A 25,121-nucleotide genomic window follows, 5' to 3' on the forward strand; every position below is an offset into this window, starting at 1 on the left:
CCCTTGGTAAAGCGAGCGATTTTTTTTTTCATAGCGTCATATCGTTTCATAGCGTCATAGCGTTTCATAGCGTCATAGCGATTTTTTTTTTCATAGCGTCATCGCGTTCATAGCGTCATAGCGTTCATATCGTTCATAGCGTTCATTGCCAAAGGAAGCAATGTCTTGGCAGCCGTGGGGGGCATTCGAGGCTCGGGGGTGTCTGGCGGGCACACGCCACCACTGAAAATGTCTGGCAGTAGTCATTCATGATACCCGGGACTACGCCGAACATTTTCCAGTAGGTTTCATCAGGTTAACTCACAGAGCTGATCTAGCTCAATTTTGGGGTCCCTTTCTGATGGCCCTTCTGACCACACCCACCAGAATGTGCCCGGCAGACGTCCATTTCCTTACATGGACAATGGACATGCACATGGACCATTGCTATATACATGAAAATTGGTTAACTTTCCAGCGATGCTGACCCCCATGGGCCCCCGGTCTATTATGTCCAGGTGTGTGGCGTGTATTGAGCCTTGCGGATCTGAAAACGCCATAAATTATACAAGGGGAGAAGAAGAAGAAAACGATTAGATGCAGAAGAAGAGCACGTACGGGCGAGGCGCATTCTGGGATTTAAAGGCATGTTCATTTCGAGTCACTCGTCCCGACGCCGAATGCGGTTATCATCCAGTCTATAAGTATAACCACACATGGCGGCGCTACCGCTGGTAGTTGGCGGGTTCACCGTGTTCGCGGGACTTGGCTGCTTCTATCACTCCAGCATCAGGTACGTAGGGAAGGGAGTCCGTGGATACTGATCGCGCCAGGTGGCTATTGCACTTGGAACTTTCATTAGTTTGTGCATTCCGTTGGGGCGATTTATATAGCCTGGGTGAATACGTGCTCGTCGTGGTCTGCGTGCTCACCTGGGGGGGGGGGGGTCTGCGTGCTCACCTGGGGGGGGGGGGGGGTCTGCGTGCTCACCTGGGGGGGGGGGGGGTCTGCGTGCTCACCTGAGGGGGGGGGGGTCTGCGTGCTCACCTGAGGGGGTCTGCGTGCTCACCTGCGGGTTTGCACGCTCACCTGGGGGTCTGCGCGCTCACTTGGGGGTCTGCGCGCTCACCTGAGGGTCTGCGCGCTCACCTGGGGGTCTGCACGCTCACCTGGGGGTCTGCGCGCTCACCTGAGGGTCTGCGTGCTCACCTGGGGGTCTGCGCCCTCACTTGGGGTCTGCGCACTCACCTGAGGGTCTGCGTGCTCACCTGGGGGTCTGCGCGCTCACCTTGGGGTCTGCGCGCTCACCTTGGGGTCTGCGCACTCACCTTGGGGTCTGCGCACTCACCTTGGGGTCTGTGCACTCACCTGGGGGTCTGCGCACTCACCTTGGGGTCTGCGCACTCACCTTGGGGTCTGTGCACTCACCTGGGGGTCTGTGCACTCACCTGGGGGTCTGCGCACTCACCTCGGGGTCTGCGCACTCACCTGGGGGTCTGCACGCTCACCTGGGGGTCTGCGCGCTCACCTGAGGGTCTGCGTGCTCACCTGGGGGTCTGCGCGCTCGCCTCGGGGTCTGCGCGCTTGCTTCGAGGTGGATGACTCGTGGATCCTCGATGTTTTATTGGAGACCCCTGACTGTAACATTTCACCTGGATCATTTTTTTTTTTTCTCTGCATTATCATTCAGATGATGCTGTCCATGGAACACTTTGGCCACACAGTTTGCCAAATGGAAATGAAATTCAACTCTCATTCCCCGAAACACGCACATAGTCAATGGCATGTTGACTATCACACTCTGGGATAAAGTACAGATCCGGCATGATTGTTCATCTGATGTTAGAAAGCAAACTCCAGTTCTGTACATACTTTGACCTCAAACAAACTTTCACTTTGTCAGGTGTCCAATGCTGTTTACCTGTGTGGTCGATTGTAACTCAAGGGACCCAAAGGCCATGTTTGGTGTCTGACCTCCCCCACCCCCTCTGAATTTTATACATTTCGTAACTAATCCAATAATTACCCTTCATTGTTGTCTTTTCTGCACTTGGTCCATGTTCTCTAATACATGGGTTCCCCTGTTGGTGTTCCCAGCTGAACTCTTGACTCACGATACGGAGGATGCAGGTTGAAATTTATTTTACCGCCTTCATCTACTGATGTCCCTGCAATTTATGCAGAAAGTACACAGACATCGACAAAATCTTTGAAGTACACCGATGTCTATTGACATCCGTGTCCTGTATGCGGTACATGTGCAAACTCCTCCATTGGTCTGAGATCAATGTAAATAAATAAGTAAATAAATAAGTAAATAAATAAATAGATCACGATTTTCGTCAATCTAATTTTACTGCGAACCTAACTGACCTTTGCAGTTGGGCACAGTTTGTACCCTCGTGTTTCCTGCCCTTCCAGGCGCTACTTTGCTGGCGGTGTGTGCACATCTCCTGCGCGCCTGGATGGGAAGACTGTTATAATCACCGGTGCAAACACGGGCATTGGGAAAGAGACTGCGCGGGATCTGGCCAAGCGTGGTGGGTGTTTGATTTGTATTTGTATATCCATTTTGGACTGCAGTGACTTTGAAGTTTCTCCATCCCATAAACATAAAGGATGCTGTATGCAAGTCCGCGGTCGATCATATAGAAAAGAATACTCAGTATGTCGAAAAGAATGTTTGTAATGTAGCGGCTACCGCTGGGTTTTCACAATCGCCTTGCACCTATCAAGGACGCGGAGCGATCACCATGCCGGGCTCGTCCAGGACGCCCGGGCAGGCCCGCGCTCAACTTGCCAGGCCTCGGTCGGGACGCCCGGGCATGCCCCCTCTCGCCTTTCCTGGGCAAACGCTCCGGGATAATGTGTGTATATATATATTGCTGCCCGATAAACGGGCTTTTCAGAGTACCTGAGTGTTTTGTTTGAATAAAGCAACTCGGACGAATTCCAGCTTTTTGTCGTGTCCATTATTCCGATCGACGTGGGACCCCGAGCTCCTTCATTGGTGACCTACCGACATGGACACGGCAGTGGCCCTTAAACTGCCTACCTTCTGGGAGGCTCACGCGGCGGTTTGGTTCGCACAGGCGGACTCCCTGTTCGCCCTGCGAGGCATCACGGCCGACGACACCCGCTTCCACCATGTGGTAGCAGCGCTCGGTTCAGCCACCGCGGCCCACGCCCTGAGCCTCCTCGAGAGCCCGCCAGCCGCTGACAAATACGGCGCGATTAAAAAGCTCCTCCTCGACGCTTTCGCCCTCCCATCGGCGGAACGCGCACGGCGCCTGCTCGACCTGCCCGAGCTCGGAGACACACGCCCTTCCGAGCGAATGGACAACATGCTTTCGCTGCTCGGCGAGCACTCTCCGGCATTCTTGTTCCGGGAGCTGTTCCTCCGTCAGCTGCCTAGCCCGGTACGCCTCGCCCTGGCAAGCACGACGATCACGGATCCCCGTGCCCTTGCCAGGGAAGCCGACAAGATCTCCGCCGCAGGCCAGCGCATCGCAGCAGCGACCTGGGGCCCACCGCCGTCCGACGCAACACCCATGGCGCCCGAGCACCCGGCACGGTCGACGACCAAACTGCCGACGCAATTGGCGGCCGCTACACCGAGCCGACCACCTCCAGCACGACGACCGGGGCCTCCACCTGACCAAGCATGGTGTTACTATCATGCCAGGTTCGGACAGAAGGCCCGGACATGCCGACCCCCGTGCACCTTCAGCAGGCTGGGAAACGGCTGGGCCGGCGTTCATTACCAGCCATGAGCGCCGGCCACACGGGCAACTTACTGTTCATCATGGATAAAGCGTCCGGACGGCGCTTCCTGTGCGACACCGGCGCCCAACTGAGCGTCATACCCGCCTCTGACCAGGACAGGCAGTCCGCGGTTTGCGGCCCCTCCTTGGTTGCGGCCAACGGATCGGCCATCCGCACCTTCGGCCCGCGCAACGTCACCCTCTGCTTCGGCGGCCAACGCTTTGCTTGGACGTTTGTAACCGCAAACGTACCCATGGCTCTGCTAGGCGCCGACTTCCTCTGCGCACACGGGCTGCTGATGGACGTCCAACGGCGTCGTTTAATCAACACCGAAACCGTCAGCTCCCTGGTATGCACATTGAGCAGCTCCACGCCGACCGAGCTGGCATGCGCCCTCCCGGCGGCGAACGAGTTTGCTCGCCTGCTCACGGAGTTCCCGGCCCTCACGCGGCCGACGTTTTTGGCCGTCGCAGTACGACATGGGATCGAGCACCATATACCAACCACGGGCCCGCCGGTCTACGCCAGAGCCCGCCGCCTCGACCCAGGCAAGCTCGCCATGGCCAAAGCCGAGTTCGACGCTTTAGAACACCTCGGCATCGTGCGGCGCTCCGATAGCGCATGGGCTTCGCCACTACACATCGTCCCAAAGCCAGGGGGCGGCTGGCACCCATGTGGCGACTACAGCCGCCTTAACGACGCTACCACCCCCGACAGGTATCCGATCCCGCACATCCAAGACTTCTCCGCCCGTCTGGCGGGACGGGTCATTTTTTCGAAAATTGATCTCATACGGGAATATCACCAGGTACCTGTCAGGGCGGCCGACGTCCCTAAAACGGCAGTCATCATGCCGTTCGGCTTATTCGAATTCTTACGAATGCCGTTTGGTCTCAAGAACGCGGCTCAGGCATGCCAGCGCTTGTTGGACGGCGTGCTGTGTGACCTGCCGTTCCTTTTCGTTTACCTGGACGACATCCTCGTCGCCAACACGTCCCGGGCCGAGCACCTCCGAACACTGTTCGGGCGCCTCAGCGAGCACGGCCTCATCGTCAACCCGGCCAAATGCCACTTCGGCATGACGGCCGTTGATTTTTGGGCCACCACATCACCAAGAACGGGGCCGTGCCGCTGCCAACCAAGGTCGAGGCCATCACCACGTTCCCGCGTCTCCGCACCATAAAGGCCCTGCAGGAATTCCTGGGAATGGTGAATTTTTTATCACCGCTTCGTGCCCCGCGCTGCTCAACTCATGCGGCCCCTCTACGAAGCCCTCCGGGGCAAGCCGGCCAAGCACGACATCGCCTGGTCCGCAGCAATGGACGCGGCCTTCCAAAGCTCAAAGCGGGCCCTCGCCGACGCAACACTGCTCGCTCACCCGGTGCTCAACGCTCCCATCGCCCTCACCACGGATGCCTCCGACTACGCGGTGCGCGCCATACATGAGCAATGGGTGAACGGGGTTTGGCAGCCACTCGCTTTTTTCAGCCGGCAGCTCCGGCCGAGCGAGCTCAAATACAGCACGTTTGACCGTGAGCTCCTCGGTCCACACCTGGCCATCCGCCATTTCCGCCACCTCCTGGAGGGCCGACCTTTCACGGCGTTCGTCGACCACAAGCCGTTGGTTTACGCAATGGCCAAGGTCACGCAGCCGTGGTCGGCCCGCCAACAGCGCCACCTCTCCGCCATGTCGGAGTTTACCACGGACATCCGGCACGTTGCCGGCAAAAACAACGCCGTGGCCGACTGTCTTTCCCGGGCCAGCGCGAACGCGGTCCACCTGGGCATGGACTTCGCGCTTATGGCGGCGGACCAAACCACCGACACCACGGTGCAAGCCCTCCGGGCGGCGGACACGGGCCTCCGCCTGGCCGACATCCCCTTCGCGGACACTGTCCTGCTCTGCGACGTCTCCCAAGGCCAGCCTCGCCCCATCGTGCCCGTCACCTGGCAACGCCGCATCTTCGCCTCCCTCCACGGCCTTTCCCACCCGGGCCGGAAAGCTTCCCAGAAGCTGGTGTCGGCGCGATTCGTCTGGCACGGCCTTCGTCGGGACGTCCGCGAGTGGACCAGCACCTGCACAGCCTGCCAACGGGCCAAGGTCCACCGACACACCCAGGCCCCGCTGGCACCTTTCACCGTGCCCGAACGACATTTCAACCACGTCAACGTGGATCTGGTGGGCCCCCTCCCCCTGTCACGGGGGTTCACACACCTGCTCACCATGGTGGACAGGACCACCAGGTGGCCGGAGGCCGTTTCCCCTCGTCTCCACCGCCGACGTGGCGCAGGCTTTCATCGCCACCTGGGTCGCCCGCTTCGGCGCACCGGCGGACATCTCGTCAGACCGCGGACCACAGTTCACCTCCGAGCTGTGGGGCGCGGTCGCCCGCAACCTTGGGGTCAAGCTCCACCGTACTACGGCCTACCACCCCCAAGCAAACGGGTTGTGCAAGCGATTCCATCGCTCCATGAAGGCCGCGCTCATGGCCGGCCTTCAAGACGGCGGTTGGGCCGACCGGCTGCTGTGGGCCCTTTTGGGCCTCTGCACGGCCCCCAAGGAGGACCTCCAGGCATCCACCGCCGAGCTTGTCTACGGCCAGGCGCTACGCGTCCCGGGCGAATTCGTGCCCGACGCTACCAGTCCCTGGTCCGCAGCTCACCAGCGCTCGGACCTCCAGGAGGCCGCCCGACGGTTTGCCCCCGTGCCAACATCCTACCACGGTGACCCCCAGTCCTACGTCCCCCCAGCACTTCACACAGCGGAGTATGTTTTTGTGCGTCACGACGCACATCGGGGGCCACTCCGGCCGCCGTACGACAGGCCCTTCCGGGTCCTGCGACGGGACGACAAGTCGTTCGTCATCGACATCGGCGGCAGGTCGGACCGGATTGCGGTGGACCGCCTCAAGCCGGCGCACGTGGATTTCGCCCACCACCACACCGGACCCCCCCCCCCCCCCCCACGACCCGCCAGGGGTTGCTTCGGCCGGGTCATCAGGACCCCCCTCAAATTGACCCTGCCGGTGCAAGTCGATTCTGGGGGGACGTGTGTAGCGGCTACCGCTGGGTTTTCACAATCGCCTTGCACCTATCGAGGACGCGGAGTGATCACCATGCCGGGCTCGTCCAGGACGCCCGGGCAGGCTCGCCCTCAACTTGCCAGGCCGCAGCCAGGACGCTCGGCCACGCCCCCTCTCGCCTTTCCTGGGCAAACGCTCCGGGATAATGTGTGTATATATATTGCTGCCCGATAAACGGGCTTGTCAGAGTACCTGAGTGTTTTGTTTGAATTAAGCAACTCGGACGAATTCCAGCTTTTTGTCGCGTCCATTCTTCCGATCGACGTGGGAGCCCGAGCTCCTTCAGTAATCTAGTTTAACCTGAAGAAAATAGCACACACATATCCAACTACAAAGCCATTTCCCCCACAGACTTGCAAATCGCCAAATGAAAAGTAACCTCAAGACAGACAAAACAGCAGACGAGGAAGCAATGATTCTGAGGTTAGCAAGGGGTGTGTTCCAATTAGCAAGCAGCTTGCTCCCCCTTGCCAAGCAGTTTGCTTAACAACAACATGGCGGTCTCCACGTAAACAATGCTGTTGTCGGGCCGTCGTTTTCAGTTTTATGACCATTCATTGTTGATCTTATGACTTCTTATGACAAACTCTTTCTCTTATGACACCTTCATAAGTTCAACTTCATGTCGCATCTTGTGACATCGATCCTCTTATGACAACTTCACCAAACAAATTTGTGTCAGCAGCGGTTACAGAGTACGAGGAAGAGGAAAAGAAAGATAAACAAATGCAGAGTCAGAAGGAGGATCTCTCTACCAAACTTATCTATATACCTTACCGCTGTGCATTTTGGGGAGGGGTTTTGTATGTTTGTAGATCTTGAATAATTAGGATGAAAAGTAGAAGTAACAATAATAGTATGAAATGCACGTTTCAACAAGAATAAAAAGACGTCAAATGTCATAGCAAGGGGTGTGTTCACCATCTTTTTAGTAATTTTGCTGTGTGGAGTTAAAGGCTGTCAGTCGGCCATCTTTGGACAGATGACAAAACAAAATCTTCTGCATATGTATAGTCTCATGTGTTGGCTTTGTGCCAAGTTTGAAGAAAATCGGTCCATGCATGTCCGAGAAATGGATGGGGACAAGTTTAAGTATCAAAATGGCCGCCAGTCGGCCATGTTGGATTTGATCTCGAAAAAGGATGTGCACATGTAAGTGATCATTCATGATCTGTGTGCCAAGTTTGAAAAACATCGGTAAATGCATGTCCGAAAAATGGTTGAGGACGTGTTCAACATCGGGGTTTTTTTCTAACTTAAATGGCCTCCAGTCGGCCATCTTCGATTGCATCGCGAAACAAAATGATTTGTATATGGACACATCATGTATTGTCCATGTGCCAAGTATGAACAAAATCGGTCCATATATCTCTGAGATATGGATACGGATACGGACAGACGGACGGATGTGACCAAATCCATAAGCCCCATTTTTGGACCAAGCCCAACGGGGGCGAAATAATATTGGGAGTATTCATAACGGGTTTCCATCTGAACATTTCGTTGGTTGTAGTATCGTCTTTAATGTGACTACGGCGGGCATTTTTGCTACCAAAACGAAGCACCTCTCTTACTCGCTTGCTTCACTTGCGAAGATGCTAGTCGAACGGCTTTCAAAGCAGTTGATACAGAATAAGTAGCTTGGAAAACGATAGTAAGCTGCTTGCTAATGGAACACACCCAAGGTCATCGGCATCTTGTTTTATGTAAAGCATAACCTGTAAGCTTAGAGCTGCTTAACCAGAAATCGATATGCCGTCCAACAGGTGCTCGTGTTATCTTCGCATGTCGTGACTTGGACAAGGCTGAAGCGGCTGCGGCGGAGATTTATGCTGGTTCCCCCAATAAAAACGTGGTCGTGCGTAAGCTGGACCTTGCCAGTACGGTGTCCATTCACGAGTTTGCCGCTCGAATCAACAAAGGTCAGAAAGATGTGCAAGTTCACCCGTTAGCCTTTGCAGATTCTGATGCTGACAACTATACCTGTGTCCAAGTGTGATGACTTGTACACAGAATGTGTGAAAGATTGAAAAGTTATACCATCTATTCTCCAACGTTGCCCCCTCTGCTCTTTCAGTCCAACGACCCTCCCCCGCAACTCCAGTTGCCCCCTCTGCTCTTTCAATCCAACGACCCTCCTCCGCAACTCCAGTTGCCCCCTCTGCTCTCAGTCCAACGACCCTCCCCCGCAACTCCAGGATGCACGCGCTCTTCTAGTAACCTCGTCCTGATGAAATTTCCAAAATCCAGGCTGACTGCACACTTTTTTTTCTCTTTTTTTTTTTTTGTACACAAAGTGGATGCTCATGTAAATGCTAACACATAGACCATACAATAAAGGGAGCGAGAGACGAGAGGGGAGAGAGAGGGAAGTACAACAATAGAGAGCAGGGACATCTGGAGATCTGTGGAAGGGAGAGCATTTGGGAGATAGAACACAGACGGATCAGACCGGAGAGGAGTCGGTAGAAGACAGAAAGACCACCGACCTGCCTGCGGTGAGAGAGAGAAAGGCCCTCACAATCGGCTTCATCATGGGAGATTCCAATGATTCTGAAAGCTTTGGTTTCAACAGCGTGAAGCCGAGCTAGGTGTGAGGCAGGAGCACCAGCCCAGAGGGAAGAGCAGTATTCCATTGAGCTGAGGATGAAAGCTTTGTATATGGTGTATGTGGAGCTCAGAAGTGCCCAGAAAGGACTTTGCACAACGGAGGATGCCCAGTCGGCGACTGGCTTTGGAGGCCAGTTTGGAAATGTGGTTTTCCCAGGAAAGATCATGGCAGATAGTGGGACCCCCAAAAGCTTGAGTGACAGCACTTCTTGGAGAGGATTGTTGAGTAAGTGGATGGGAGGGTTTTCTAGACGGTCTTTTCGGAGAGACATAGTGAGAGTGTGATTGAAAAGTTTGTCAGGATTGAAAGAAATGTTTCACTTGTTTGACCAGTCTGATTTTTGTCCAGGTCTGCAGAGAGTGAAGAGGCTGCAGACTGCCGATCTGAGGGATGAGATATGGAGCGGCAGAGAGTGGAGTCATCAGCAAAGAGATAGGGAAGGATGTTCCAGAGTCGGAGAGATCATTGATGAAAACCAGAAAAAGCACAGGGCCCAGAACACTGCCTTGGGGAACTCTAGCCTGGAGAGGAAGTGGAGATTAGAGAATTCCATTTGGAGCCACACGTTGACCTGCACTCACACCTTTATTCCTCACTTCTCCCGTTTATTGTACCACATTTAAAAGGCTGTTCTGTCTCGCTCTTCCCTCCAGGGCTTTAAGCAGGCGATGCACTACCATCTCTTGTTATCCCCCATCCTAACTCGTGATCTTTATTATCCCCATTATCCCTTCCTAACTCAACCATCTTACTTGCTGATTTTAGTGTTTCCTCCCTCTCCCCCTTCTCTCTTCCTTTCTTGTCCAATTGCCCCCTTGCTGGTTGTATCCAATGGTTGCCCCCACTATCCCACTGTCAATGTATCCTTGCTCTTCCATGAGCCTCGCTCTTGTTTCCAAAAAAAAAGTGCAGTATTGAATCTCTCATTCCTAAATCCTTCTCTTGCAAGGTCAGTCATTCCTGAATCATTCCAAAATAGTTACGTTCTTTGTTTTTTTTTGTTTTTTTTCAGAGGAGTCAGCAATTCACATCGTAATCAATAATGCTGGGGTGATGTTGTGTCCTTATTGGAAGACCGAAAATGGCTTTGAGATGCAGTTTGGTGTGAATCATTTGGGTAAGTTTGTGAGCAGCAACGTTGCTGTGGCTTTTTAGTGGTAAAGTATGTATTACTACGATATAAACATGTATGTCGATGTCATGATGTGTCATGACTACAAGGTGCCAGTTGTTGCTTTTTTTTTTACACCAGATGCGGAAACGTTCACCGTTTTTGCATCACATGCCCCACACAGCCAATCGGGAACCCATGTATGCTGCGTCAGAAATTACAAGGAAATTAGCCAAAGTTGCACTTTTTGCTCCATAAAGTTGGCATAAAGTGGGAAAAATCCTATTAGTTATTATCCAGTAATTCTCATTTTGTGAAATTTGAGTTTTTTATGTTACAAATTTTCTCCAAATGATTACTAAGCATTTAATTTCATTCCAGGTCACTTCCTGCTGACGTACCTCTTGCTGGACCTTCTAAAGCGCTCTGCACCGGCCAGAATCATCAACGTGTCCTCATTGGCCCACAAATGGGGGAAGATAAATTTTGATGATTTGCAGAGTGAGAAAAGCTACAGAAGCGGCAGGGCGTACTGTCAGAGCAAGCTCGCCAACGTGCTTTTCACACGTGAACTGGCACGTCGACTCCAAGGTAAACGATCATCTGAATTTATTCTTTTTGGACACCTTTTGCCTTGCCATTGGTAAGTTAAAAAAAAAAAAATTGTGGAACTTGGATTAGTTGCCTGGAAACTTGTAACGAACGAACAAACAACCAAACAAACTTGCATACACCGACCGTAATCATTCGTGTAGAGGCCGCACCTTTTTCTCCACCAGAAATGGCTGCTCAACATTTGAGCTTGTATCATCCACGCGAACTAAAGTGAAAGCTCTATTTCTTCAGATTACTCGCACAATAACGATTTTTGTTACTGGATGCTGCCATTTTTAATGGCATTAAATTTAAATAAACATTCTTAATTTTAATGGCACAATCAACTTTTTCCTGCTCTGCCTTTTCCCTTTTATTTAATTTTACTCATTTGACCTTTTTTATTTTCCTTTTCTCCTTTGCACTTTTCCTCATCTTCTTTTCCGTTTTCCTCTTCTCTCTCCTTTTTTTTCTCCCCTTTGTTCTCTCCTTTTTGTAGTTATTTTAGTTGATGTATTAGCAATGGTACTCGGCATTGACGGCAACTCAGGGTCGCCTCGCTGGTGGGAATATTGAGAGGGAGGGAAAGAGAGAAGGAGAAGGAGGGGGAGGGAAGGGGATGAGAGAGAGGTGGGTGGGGAAAAGAAGGTAGTGTTCTGGACTTGCGTTTGGGAGGGGGACTTAAGGGGAAGTGGGGAGGGATGGGGGTTAGTCCCATCTACGGGCATTAGTACGGGATTGAACCAAACGGGGTACGTTAAAACAGCACATTGAAATGGGTCATACTAAACATCGCCCGCACACCGCCCATATATGTCAATGCGGGTTTGAGGGATGAGGGGCCTTGGGTGAGGTAAGCATGAGGGGAGGGAAGCAAAGGCAGCGTGAGGAAGGGGGGGGGGAGCAAAGGCAGCATGAGGGAAGGGAAGGCAGCCTGGGGGGGGGGGGGGGGGTGAGCGAAGGCAGCATGAGGGGATGGGAAGGGAAGGCAGCATGAGGGGAGGGGAAGGGAAGGCAGCATGAAGAGAGGGGAAGGGAAGGCAGCATGAAGAGAGGGGAAGGGAAGACAGCACAAGGGGAGGGTAAGGCAGCATGAACAGAGGGGAAGGGATTGTAGTGCGAAAGGAGGGGAAGGGAAGGCAGTGCCATAGAATGAGGGTTTGGCAAACTTAACAACAGGCGCAAATTAACAAAATGATTAATAAAGGATAAATTTAATTATAAATACGTAACTGGTTCTGAGCATCTCCAGACAATCACGTTCAAGCAAGATAGCAATTTACCCATAGTTTTCAAACAGCACGTACCATTTTAAGAGATTATAACATGGGCTTCCCTCAATCTTAAGGGATGCAACTCAAACTGCAGCTGCCGCCATGATGTGTCCACACTGTGAAATTGGTCCCGTCGAGGCAAAGGTTACATTTTTAACTTGTGTTAGATTTGACTAAGACGACGGAACACACCTTTAATTCATCACCTTAACATTGTCTTGAATGTCAATTTGTAATGATATTTTCAAAAATGACAAAAAGGTCAATTTACACGCCTTCCTTCACCTCACTCCTCCCATGCCTCCTCCGTGACTCCAAGCACACCCCTTCCCATGCAAAAGAAACAAACATCAAAGAATATCACTCAAAGCTGAGCACCAAAATAATTACAAATACTTGCGCAAAATGACAAATAAAGCAAATGGAAAGGTAATAAGAGAGTGGTGAAACTGAGGTGTTCCATTGTCAAGCAGATTAGAGTCCTCACCAAACGGTTAAAGCACTCAAACAGCACTCCAATGAAACGGTTGATAAAGAATGGCTGGCTTGGCAAGCAATAGCAAGCTGATTGCTTCTGGTTTAAATGGCCTAAAATGTTCGGGAGATCTGACCCGCCAATTCCCACTTCTTTAATGCTCTGAAATCGACTCAATCTGGGTCCGTCAATATGAATATGAATGATCGTTTTAAGGCCATTTTCCCCGCTAGAGCAGGGGTTAGCCTTGCGGGCCCCATGACAATCATGGTTCCCTGTTTGAGGCAATGTTTTTATGGCCGGATGTCCTTCCTGGCGCCAACCCTTAGTCGCCTCTTACGATGCGCAGGGATACGGTTTACCTATTCTAAACCGGGGTACACCGGGATCATTCATCCCAGCAAGCTGGTACTCAATTTGCCGACCTTGGAAGGATGACAGGCTGAGTCAATCCCCCTGGTGTCAATTTAGCAATCGACCGGGATTCGAACCCAGGATCCTAGGATCCCAAGCCGGCACCCTAACCGCTAAGCCAACACCAGGTCCGTCACATGGAGGGAATTTTAAAAACAGATGGATCAAATCTTCTGGTTTCCCACATGTATCACAGGTTGCAGTACAGTCGAGTGACACCCTATCCTATGGAGGTATGAATTAAGATGACAGAGCAGAAGAAGGGATGACAGCCTTTCTTAAATAAATAAATTCACTTCATTATATGAATAGCTAACTTCTTTAAAATTTTCAGATTTCACTCCAAATTTCGATACTTATTTCATCTATGGGATCCGAACCTTGAATCAAGATTTTGATTATATGCTTGAATTCATCTGTGAGATGTCATTGTGGTTCTATGCAAGGCATGTTTGATTAGGCCAAAACAAAATGGCGGCTTAATAACCCAGTGGTGTGACAGAGGGCTGACAAATATGACACACTGTCATTTTGGTAAGGCCTATTATTATTTTTTTGGTGATGAGCATCCCATAAAGTATCTTCAAAAAGGGTGTTTGAACACACCCAAACACTCGGTTTTCATTCATGCACTCCCTTTGAATTGGTTAAATATGCATGCAAAATTTGGGGCTGCCTGGTTTCATGGTTTTGGAGTTATAGAGGAGACACACACACACACACACACACACACCCGTTCCCCCCCTATCATGTATCCCTCCTCTTCTCCGACGAAGGGATGAAATCAAAACATGAGCTTCTCCTTGTTTCCTTTGGTGGTTATCATGCTTGATCAACATTTTGTCAATTACATCCATTAAGTAATTTATAGATGATTCCTTATTTTACATTCTCCGGTTTTTATTTTGTTAGTTGTAATTTGTTAAGTGATTCTTCACCATTGGGATATTTTTTTTTTTTTTTTTTTTTTTTTTTTTTTTTTTTTTTTTTTTTTTGTATACAAGATCGAGGCTCGTGAAAGAGCGAACATTAATCACACAGAAAGACAAACAGACACATAAAACAAATAACATCGGGAGCGGTAGACAAGATGGGGAGAGAGGGGGAAGGACACAAACACAACATTTGAGAGCAGGGACCGAGAGACATGGAGACATCGAGAGATCTGTGGGAGGGAGAGGGCTTTGGGGGGGAGGCATGTGAAGGGGGGGAGGCATGTGAAGGGGGGGGGGGTGGGAGAGGTATAAACATATGGACACTGCCAGGATTTCCAGGAAATAAGTTGGAATTTCAAACAAGGTGGATCTGGGGTGAATTAGTGGGGGTAGAAAAGATCAAGGTTATGGATGGGGGAAGATAAGAGATGGTGGTGAACAGCTGTTTTAAAGACCTGGAGGGAGGAGAGGGATTGAAGGGAGTGTGGGAGTTTGTTCCACAGGCGGGAGAAAAGAGGAATGAAAGAGTGAAGGTGAGCAGAGAGCCGAGATTTCGGCAGTTTAACCATCAGAGGGTTGCTGGCAGATCTTGTGCGACCTGTAGGAATATTTGGGGGACAGAGCACAGAGAGAGCTGGGGGAGCAAGGCCGGAGAGGAGTCGGTAGAAGACAGAAAGACCACCTACCTGCCTGCGGTGAGTGAGTGAAAGGCCCTCAGAGATAGCTTCATCGCGGGAGATTCCAATGATTTTGAAAGCTTTGGATTCAACAGCGTGAAGCCGAGCCAGGTGTGAGGCAGGAGCACCAGCCCATAGGGGAGAACAGTATTCCATAGAGCTGCGGATGAAAGCCTTGTATGTGGTGAGGAGCTCAGGTGTGCCGAGGAAGGACTTCGCACGACGGAGGATGCCCAGTCGGCGACTGGCTTTGGAGGCCAGCTTGGAAATGTGGTTTTCCCAAGAAAGATCATGGCAGATAGTGAGACCCAAAAGCTTGAGTGACAGAACTTCTTGGAGAGGATTGTTGAGAAAGTAGATGGGAGGGTTGTCCAGTCGATCTTTTCGGAGAGACATAGTAAGAGAGTGAGATTTGGCAGGATTGAAAGACATGTTCCACTTGTTTGACCAGTCTGTGATTTTGTCCAGGTCTTCAGAGAGTGAGGAGGCTGCAGACTGCCGATCTGAGGGAAGAGGAATGGAGCGGCAGAGAGTGGAGTCATCAGCAAAGAGATAGAGAGGATTTTCCAGAGAGTCAGAGAGATCATTGATAAAGACCAGAAAAAGCACAGGGCCCAGCACACTTCCTTGGGGAACTCCAGCCTGAACAGGAAGGGGAGATGAGAGAAATCCATTCAGGGCCACACGTTGACTACGACCAGAGAGGAAGTCCGCAAGCCATGCATGGAGATTTCCATGGATACCATAGGAGGAGAGTTTGGTGAGCAGAGCTGGGTGCCAGACCGTATCAAAGGCTCTTGATATGTCAAGGGAGACAGCTCTGATTTCCTGTTTGGCATTGAGGACCTCCATCCATTGTTGAGACAGCAGAAGCAGCATGTCCAGAGTAGAGTGACCTGGTCTGAAACCAAATTGATGATCAGAGATCAAGCCATTGGAGAAGAGGAAAGATTTGAGGACAAAAACGATATATATCACGATGTCTCAAAGTTTGTTTTTTTTGTATACTGAATCGAGGCTCGTGGAAGAGCTAACATTTATTTCACAAACAAATCAACCAGACAAACAAAATATACAAAAAGAGGGAGCGGAAGACAAGATGGGGAGAGAAGGGGAAGCACACAACCACAACATTTGAGAGCAGGGAGAAGTGTGGGAGGGAGAGGGCTTGGGGGGAGGAGGCGTGGGAAGGGGGAGGGGGGGGAAGGGGGGGGGGAGAGGTATAAAACACAAGGGGACCGAAATTAGCGGGGGTAGAAAAGATCAAGGTTTTGGATGGGGGAGGATAAGAGATGGTGGTGAACAGCTGTTTTAAAGACCTGGAGGGTGGAGTGGGATTGAAGAGAGTGAGGGAGTTTGTTCCAGAGGCGGGAGAAAAGAGGAATGAAGGAGTGAAGGTGAGCAGAAAGTCTTGATTTTGGCAGTTTAACCATAAGAGGGTTGCAGGCAGATCTTGTGCGACCTGTAGGAATATTTGGGGGACAGAGCCCAGAGAGAGCTGGGGGGGCAAGGCCAGAGAGGAGTCGGTAGAAGACGGAAAGACCACCAACCTGCCTGCGGTGAGTGAGTGAAAGGCCCTTGGAGTTAGCTGTTATAGACAGATTATGTTATGGACAGACAAGTTATGGACAGATTCGGATGATACTTGGTGGACAGGTTAGGTGTATGCCAAGGAAGCATGAATGACCTAAATGCATATATATCACATCCAGGACAAAGACAATAGTAAATATCAGAGTACTTTTCACGAGAATTAGTAGATAATGGATCAACACATGGTATGTGGGATTTGAACCTGTGTTCACAGAAAAAGGAGGGATTTTAAAAGAGATTAGCATTTAAATTGTGAACCCAAAATACCAGGATGTAATTTCTCAATGATGGCATATTCTGTTTCACCTGTCCTTCGTTCTGGCAGATACCAATGTGACTGTCAACGCTGTGCACCCCGGTAGCGTGCACACTGAATTGGGTCGACATCTCCACTTTCTCCTGCCTGCTGGAATCTTCTTTTCTCCTTTTCTAAAAACTGCCACTCAAGGAGCCCAGACAAGCATCCACTGTGCCGTCGCAGCGGAGCTAAAAGATGTTTCGGGCGTATATTTCAGGTACCGTCTGGCTTTGGTGCTGCTGGGTGCTGGTTGGTTGCCTCAACAAGCTGCTTTCACTTGTGAAATCGTGACTCTTGGATAGTAATACCAAATGAGCAGTGATTTTTTTTTTTACCTCTAAAGAATGAATGAAGCGTACTTGCACATTTTTGGTACTGTGCAGTACTATGGGCTTGGCACTGCCCAGAAGCACACATATCCTCCCTTATCAATGTCTAAACGAAGGACTTTAACTGAGACCTCTTGCAGACTGTATTAATTGACGAGAACATTCTGTGCGAGGCTACTCAGGTGTAGCTTACCTCTTGAAAAGCAATAATGTAATGGAGGTGTAGAATTTCATGTGCGATTCAAAATGTAACAATAGTTTGCACCACGGTGGAGTTTAATGTCAACTTTTCCATTCGTTCACTTTTTTTTTCTTTCTTTTGTTATGTAGAGTGCTGGATATTTGGCTGCATGATCATGTTTCCGAGGTATGCCTACATGTAGGGAAATCTTGGGCGATCATTCCGCCTCGAGGTGACATCCTGCATCTTGTGTTTCAGCGATTGTGCTCCATCTGCGGTGGGGGACTGTGCCAACGACCAACAAGCCGCTTCTCGCCTCTGGGATGTTAGCTGTCAACTGCTGGGCATTCATTGGGACTAGAGTGAGGCCTTGTCGATCGGTCGAGGATTACTTGGTGGTCCTGGGTGGACATGTCTGAAACTTTCTTCCTTTATTGTTATCTCTACACATTACAATCTTTATTCTTCCTGATTAGAATTCTCACATTCCATTGTATGCTTTGGCATCGATCTTCCATGAGCGTCGATGTTGCATTGAAAAGGAAATGTTTCTGTGGAAATTCAGTTCAGGTTTACTGTAAAGTTTTGAAAAGGCATTGTTGCGGAAATCCACCTCGACCCCTTCTAGTCCTCCTTGCTGGGTGGGACATCAGCCCTGGACAGCACACGAGGCTCGTGCTTGGATAGGGAACTCATGTGAACAGCAACCTGTTGTGACAACCACAGAGGAGGAGGTGGGGCAGGGGAGGAGGTGGGGTAGGGTGGATGGGGTGGGGGCAGGAGCAGGGGGAGGATATGGAAAGGCATGTGGTTTGGAACACAAGATATGGATAAGAGAAATTACTTTTGTAAACCATTGCTTCCAAGAGACCAAATGATCCAACTGCGTTTGTTAATTTTGAGATGTCCTTAACCTTTGAAAGTTCCAATATTTTTAGAGAATCGTCAGAATATTTTTAATGGATAGAGTTGTGGTGAAAATGTAAGTTGAACCCAGGTGTGACGCTCACTTAAACCACTGGGCGGTGTCTATAAGACCTCGGGACGTCCGCGACTCGAGGCCACTCCTGCGACCTTATACAATGACATGTAGAATTGAATGGTACGTACCCACTTATATTCTAGGCTTGCTTGCATTGACTGATATATCCAATCTTTCTCATATGATGCCTTGATCCTGACATATATGTTGCATGATGTATTTTACAGGATGATGTTACGATCTAATTGAAATTAAACCTATCTATGGGACGAGTTGTGGATTTGGTTGATTTTCACAACAAGAGTATTGAGATAAGTGACACATTATGTATTGTAAAGTCGAAGTGGTTCAAGGAGCCAATAAACGATCTTCAACAAAAAAAACAGCAGAAGTGTTAAGTGTGAGTATTCCTTTATTTTATTTATTTATTTATTTTCCAAACAGAAATCTAGGCTCGTGCAGGAGGTAAGTGACCGACGGCAGCAGGTTCACAGACTTACAGGTGGTTAAGGGCAAATCGAGACAGACATCTTGCTGCTCATATTGTCGAATTATTCTGCAGACAAACACAGACGTGTTGATCGCAACTCTCACGCCAAGCAGAGACAGGAAGCATGTCGAAAGACGTCAAGAAACTCTAGTTGAGAGGAAGACACGACTGTGAGATACAGTAACGATCTTAATTTTGTTATTTTTTGTCTCGCTCATCCTTGGAATTTTTACAGATCATTGGTGCTAATTTGTCTTGATTTTAGTCTTTGAAGCTGTGCTGGTATGCATTTGGATTTGAAAGGCCGGAGAAAAAGGAGATGGAACGGCATTCAGGAAAGCGGCCTGCTATGATGATTGCCTGTGCTTTGAGTTGGCACGTGCTTCCAAGAGATCTTGTTGATGGACTCCAAGGAGTAATGCTGATTCCCAGGGACGTAACATAATTGGCGACTCCAAAAACCTTCTTTTTTTTTTTCTTCTTCTTTTTTTTTTTCCTCTTTTTTTTCTCTCAATACGGAAATTGGAGAGTTCTAGCTGACGAGAGAGTCATTGGAGGATTATATTGAGAGACGGTCATTCTCTTGTGGGCACGTTTTTGCTTCATGCACGTAACCTGGGTTTTTATTTTATTTTATCTCCGGGAGCAATTGAGGCAGCTGTCAGTTGGCTATACCCCGCCCAAATAAAGGTATGCATCGGAAAAGCTGTTGCATGCCTGCAACAAGATCACCCGTCGGGCGGGTCTTCTGCTGGTAGCATAAATCCAGCATTTCCTCAATTCGTGTGCGTTGCTGTACATGTTGGGAATACATTGTCCAATCTGCACTGATTACAATCTCCCAAGAAAATTTGGCTGAATCGGGTGATAAAGCCTCAAGATACATTGGTCTGTGGTCTGTGGTGGAATGTAGACAGCCATTACAAATATCTGGTTTACTTTCCTCAGTAAATAAAAAGGTCCAAGCCCAACAACAAGCAGTTTGTAATCTGGGGTAGCTACATGTGTTTACCTTCACTGATCAGTTGTTACCCTCGCCAGATTGCATTTGGGTCCGATTGTTTGTCTGTTTTTTGTCCGCACATAAAGTGAGTAAGCTTTTCTCTGCAACGATTGACACGAAATTTTCACCATAGGTGCTCCTGCAGAATTTTTTTTGAATGATAATTATGTCATGGGTCACGTGGTATGGGTGCCATCTTGGAAAAAAAACCGAAAAACTTTGCTCCTCTATATCTCTGAAACTGCTCCATGGAAAAAATTGAAACATGGCTCGTAGTCAATTACTCCCCGTGGGGAACAATATATTGTTACGGATCTTGGGGGTCGGCGCTCCCCTTATCAAGGGGGGGGGGGGTTAATCCCCTTGTCTTTTTAGCTGGCCGTCCCGAGTCCTGGGGGTTATAACGTCCTTCCTGGCGCGGCGTTAGATAGGGTTTGTTAGGCCTAGGGGTTCACTACTACCTAAGTACCAACGCTGGCTGGAAACGAGGGAATAACTCCCGCTCGAACCATGGATATGTTGGAAAATTCCGAGCGGTTAGCAATCCGCGATCCAAGCTGTTAACAATGAGACGAAACCCGATTCTGAGCGGTTCCTAATCGTGCCACAGGTACTCAATTGAGAAAAGACGAAAGCGAAGGGATTAAGACGAAACCAGAAAGAACAGGTGAATTTATTACAAACAAAAAAAGGAAAGGAAAGAATGTACAAGACAGGAAGAAGAAGAAGCAGGACACAGGGCAGTCTTAAAGCAGTCTTAATCTATACCCCAGACAAACATACACACACACAGGGATTGTAGCTGGTAGGTGGTCAGGTAGAGGGTCCGGTGATGGGGTCCAGGCTCCAGGTGAGGCTCCAGTCCAGGCTCCGGTTCAGCGGGCAAAAACCCGGCAGGCAGCTCCGCGTATTTTGGAAACGCGACCGGACCTTACATATAGCGGGGGGGAGGCTGGTGTCCCGTACGTGTGCGCTCCTGGACAAGTCCGTTAATAAGCGCGTCTCCAACCAAACTCGTGCGCATTTCCCAATCAGACTCGTATAAGCGCGTCTCCAACCCGAGTCCTTTTTACCACCAACCTTCCACTCGAGTGCCGCCGTATCTCTCTCTCAAAGGGCTTTGCGTTTGCGCTTATATAACGCGCCACGTGATCACTACACGGGCCTCAAGGCCACGCCTGTCGGTGATGTTACATCAGCCCTGGTTGGCTGGTGAGGGTTTACCGGCCACGCCTTTGACGGCTGGTTGACAGGCCACACCTTCTTCTTGGCATTCCGCCCCCTTTTTCCTCAGGCCTGATCGCATGGTTTATGGCGGTGCTTGAGCGAACGCTAAGGCAACGACTGTAGGGGCACGTAATGGCGTCGCTTGGAGATGGAGGTCGCAAAATGGACGGAATGGTCCTAATCTTATTTGATTGATGCAACGCAGATTCAACTATTGGAAACACGGCCTTATCTAAAACACATAATAATGAAATAACTAAAGTCCTATGGTGGCCTACGTGTTGCTTGTGGACTAACTATGGGGTGCAGCCTTTAACATTTTAATAATGAGATATTTACAAGTACTTATTTACAAGCGAGGGTTCTAAAACCGCAACAATATATTCATGATTATGTCACCATTGCCTTCATTATGACATCATAATTAGACAAGTAGAATGTTTGATCCAATTTCTTGAGCATGATCTACACATGAATAGTATGGGAGAATTAAATTGATGACATAATCGGTAACGTGGTTCAGCAGCCGCATTGGATTGAACATATATCTACGCCATTAATAAACCACACAAACACGTCCTGCTGAAGGTCTGCAATATCTGATTGCTCTTTCTTGTTGCACTAGTATAAAGCCCATTAAAAATGATGGGTTGGAACAGTTTTTTTTTTGTTTTTTTTTACGACAGCCATGTGAGCCTGCCAAAGTCTGAAGTCTGGGCTCATATAATCTTTATTTATTAGACATCCTACAGATGTAAATGAGCCTGATGTTGGTTTAGCGGTTAGGGTGCCAGCGTGGGATCCCAGGATCCTGGGTTTGAATGCCGGTCTATTGCTGAATTAACGCCAGGGGGCCTGTCATCCTTCCGAGGTCGGCAAATTGAGTACCAGTTCACTGGTAATTCCGTGTGTGTCGCAAAGGCGACCAACAGGGTTGGCGGCAGGAAGGGCATCTGGCCATAAAACATTGCTTCAAAAAGGGGACCAGGGTGCTCGAAAAATGCCAACTCCTGCTCTGCAGGGAAAAATGGCCTCTGAAGGTGGTTCTACAGATGTAAATGAACACTCGTTTTACTTTGCACACATTGCACATCACGTGCAGCAAATTTCACCTTCCTGTGCTTTGTATTTATTGTGATTTAAAAAATACCGCTGCTGTACACCGACCTCGAGGCTCAGTTTGCAAGCCACCGTCAACAATTCCAATGTAAGAGGCATAATTGCTCTTCTTTTGGGTCTTCGGAATCCTTGGGGTCTTTTGTGTCCTCTGGATCATTTGGGTCCTTGGGGTCTTTTAGGTCTTCAGCGTCGTTTGTGTCTTTTGGGTCTTCTGGTTGATCGGCATATTTTGGGTCATTTGAGTCTTTTGGGCACCTCAATCTGGATCTATGGGGTATTTAAGGGTCTTTGGGCTATTTTGCGATTTAGGGGTAATTTTGGTCTTTAGGGTCCACTGGGTCTTTGGGATCTTTTCGCTTTTTTGGATTGTTTGGTTCTTTCGGGTCTTTTGGTTATTTCAGGTATTTTGGGTCTTTGGGGTCTCTAAGGGTCTTTGGGAAAATTTGGGTCTTGGGACCTTTTGGGTCTTTGGGGGTATTTTCAGTCTTCTGGGTCTTTTCGACCCTTTAAGTAACCGGGATATTTTGGGTCTTCAGGCTATTTTCAGTCTTTAAGATTATTTGGGTCCTTTGGGTCTTCGGGGTCTTTTCAGTCTTTAGGGTCTTTTCGATCGTTTTGGTCTTCATGGTATTTAAATGTCTTTTGGGTATTTTGGGTTTTTTCATTCTTCAGGGTCTTTTCTGTCTTTGGGGTATTTTTGGTATTTGGTGTATTTTGGGTCTTTGGGGTATTTTCGATCGTTGTGGTCTTTTGGATCTTTAACAGTCTTCAGGGTATTTTGGGTATTTAAGGGTCTTTGGGGTATTTTGGGTTTTCAGGGTCTTTTCAGTCTAAGTCCTCTGGGTACTTGGGGTCTTTGGGGTATTTTGGGTCTTCGGGGTCTTTAAGGGTCTTTGGGATAATTTGGGTCTTGGGACCTTTTGGGTCTTTGGGGGTATTTTCAGTCTTCTGGGTCTTTTCGATCCTTTAAGTAACCAGGATATTTTGGGTCTTCAGGCTATTTTCAGTCTTTAAGATTATTTGGGTCCTTTGGGTCTTCGGGGTCTGTTCGGTCTTTAGGGTCTTTTCGATCGTTTTGGTCTTCATGGTATTTAAATGTCTTTGGGGTATTTTGGGTTTTTTCATTCTTCAGGGTCTTTTCTGTCTTTGGGGTATTTTTGGTATTTGGTGTATTTTGGGTCTTTGGGGTATTTTCGGTCTTCGTGGTCTTTTGGATCTTTAACAGTCTTCAGGATCTTTTGGGTATTTAAGGGTCTTTCGGGTATTTTGGGTTTTCAGGGTCTTTTCAGTCTAAGTCCTCTGGGTACTTGGGGTCTTTGGGGTATTTTGAGTCTTCAGGTTATTTAATGATCTTTGTGATCTTTTGGGTGTTTGAGGTATTTGGGGTATTTTGGGTGTTTAATGGTCTTTTAGGGGTATTTTTGGTCTTCTGGGTCTTTGGGGTGTTTAAGGGTCTTTGGGGTATTTTTGTTCTTCAGGGTCTTTAATGTTTTTTGGGATATTTGAGGTCTTTGTGGCATTTCGGGTATTTGGGGTCTTTAATTTGGGTGTTTGGGCCCATTGGGTCTTCATGGTCTTTAAGGGTTTTTGGGATATTTTGGATCTTCAGCATCCTTGGGGGGTCTTCTGCGTCATTGGGGTATTTTTGGTTCTCTGTGTCTTTTGCATCCTCGGGGTCTATTGGGTCTTTGTGGTATTTTGGGTCTTCAGAGTCCTTGAGGTCTTCATGGTCTTTTGTGTCATTAACAGTCTACAGGGTATATTGGGTCTTCGGAGTCTTTTGGGTCCTTTGAAGGTTCTCGGAATATTTTAGGTCTTTTAACTGGTTGACACACAGTCGTGTTGAAAGATTGCCCATTAACCCCCCCCCCCCTCCCCCGCACTAAAATCCCTCCTAAAGCACTACTCAAAGCCTTTAAAACTTACCCTTATGAAGGGGTCACACACACACACACACACACACACATTGTTTTATATGGTAGATTTTGTTGTTGAGATTGTTATCGTAACCTAAACGTGTTCCAAGACTGATATTAGCACTGACATGGACATTTAATGAACAGTGCTAGAATGCAACTTGTTTTCACGAGTTGTTCAAGTTAGTTTTGTCACGTCAATAAGAATGTTAAGAATGTTAAGGTGGTGACAGTGAAATGCCAAAATGAATAATTGAGTCAGAAGGAAACTGCGGTGAGGAAGAAGAAGAGCCGAGGGGCGTGGCTTGCCGGGGATTTTGTTGGTGTTTCTTGCAGTAACTGATGCTGACTGCGCTGTTTGCAGAATTTAAATAAATCGTTGTTGCTTCAATTTCTGGACTCTTGCGGACCACGCACGGTGCCTAACAATATAGAAACGTGCAATTCATGCTTTAATTGTTACTTCTACTTTTCATCCTAATTCATCAAGATGTACAATTACAAACATGGGCGACCCATCACCAATATTCACAGCATTAGGGTGTATAGATAAGCTTGGTAGGGGACTCCTCTGTTTCAGACGCTCGTGTAAAAGGACACGGAGCCGTTAGTAATAGTAGTTCGAGCACGCCATATTCCACGTCCGGCACTCCCGGCCCGCCCGCTCACCCCGGAACCGGAAGTGACTTTTGAACGATACGTGTTTGGCACCTGTAAGCAAGAAGAGGAAGATGATAACCGTGGCAATTTCATTTACACAAACTAACACCTGTAACAGTTACTTCCCTTGGTCATTGTGTATTTCCTTTGTGTGGATAGAGGAACAGTTAATTTCCTCCATGCTTTCTTGTAACGATCATTAACTTTGAGTTAATTTAATTGGGCGGTGTATAAGCAGCCATAGTTCAGTTTCAACCGAGATCATCCTTCGCCCTGTCGATTCGATGTATCTTTAACTACAGACTGTAGCATGCCAACAGGATAAAGAAATTATTACTTTTATTGTGAGTATGAAGAATAAATAAAGGAAAGGAGACGCTGCGGCTCTGGATGTCAGAAGGTACA

The 25,121-nt window shown here is 48.9% G+C and overlaps 1 protein-coding gene across 1 annotated transcript; it reads left to right on the top strand.

Annotated features, from left to right (window-relative positions):
- The first annotated feature begins 373 nt into the window (after nt 1–373).
- Nucleotides 374–18,686, top strand: LOC137438060 (retinol dehydrogenase 12). Its single transcript, XM_068132941.2, has 7 exons — nt 374–772; nt 2,401–2,519; nt 8,594–8,749; nt 10,451–10,555; nt 10,931–11,140; nt 16,837–17,026; nt 17,578–18,686. Exons 1-7 carry the CDS (start codon nt 696–698, stop codon nt 17,678–17,680), a joined length of 960 nt encoding a protein of 319 aa, XP_067989042.1. The 5' UTR covers nt 374–695; the 3' UTR covers nt 17,681–18,686.
- Nucleotides 18,687–25,121: the final 6,435 nt, after the last annotated feature.

Source organism: Myxine glutinosa, chromosome 12 (assembly GCF_964187855.1).
Source record: "Myxine glutinosa chromosome 12, kmMyxGlut1.1, whole genome shotgun sequence".
NCBI lineage: Eukaryota > Metazoa > Chordata > Myxini > Myxiniformes > Myxinidae > Myxine > Myxine glutinosa.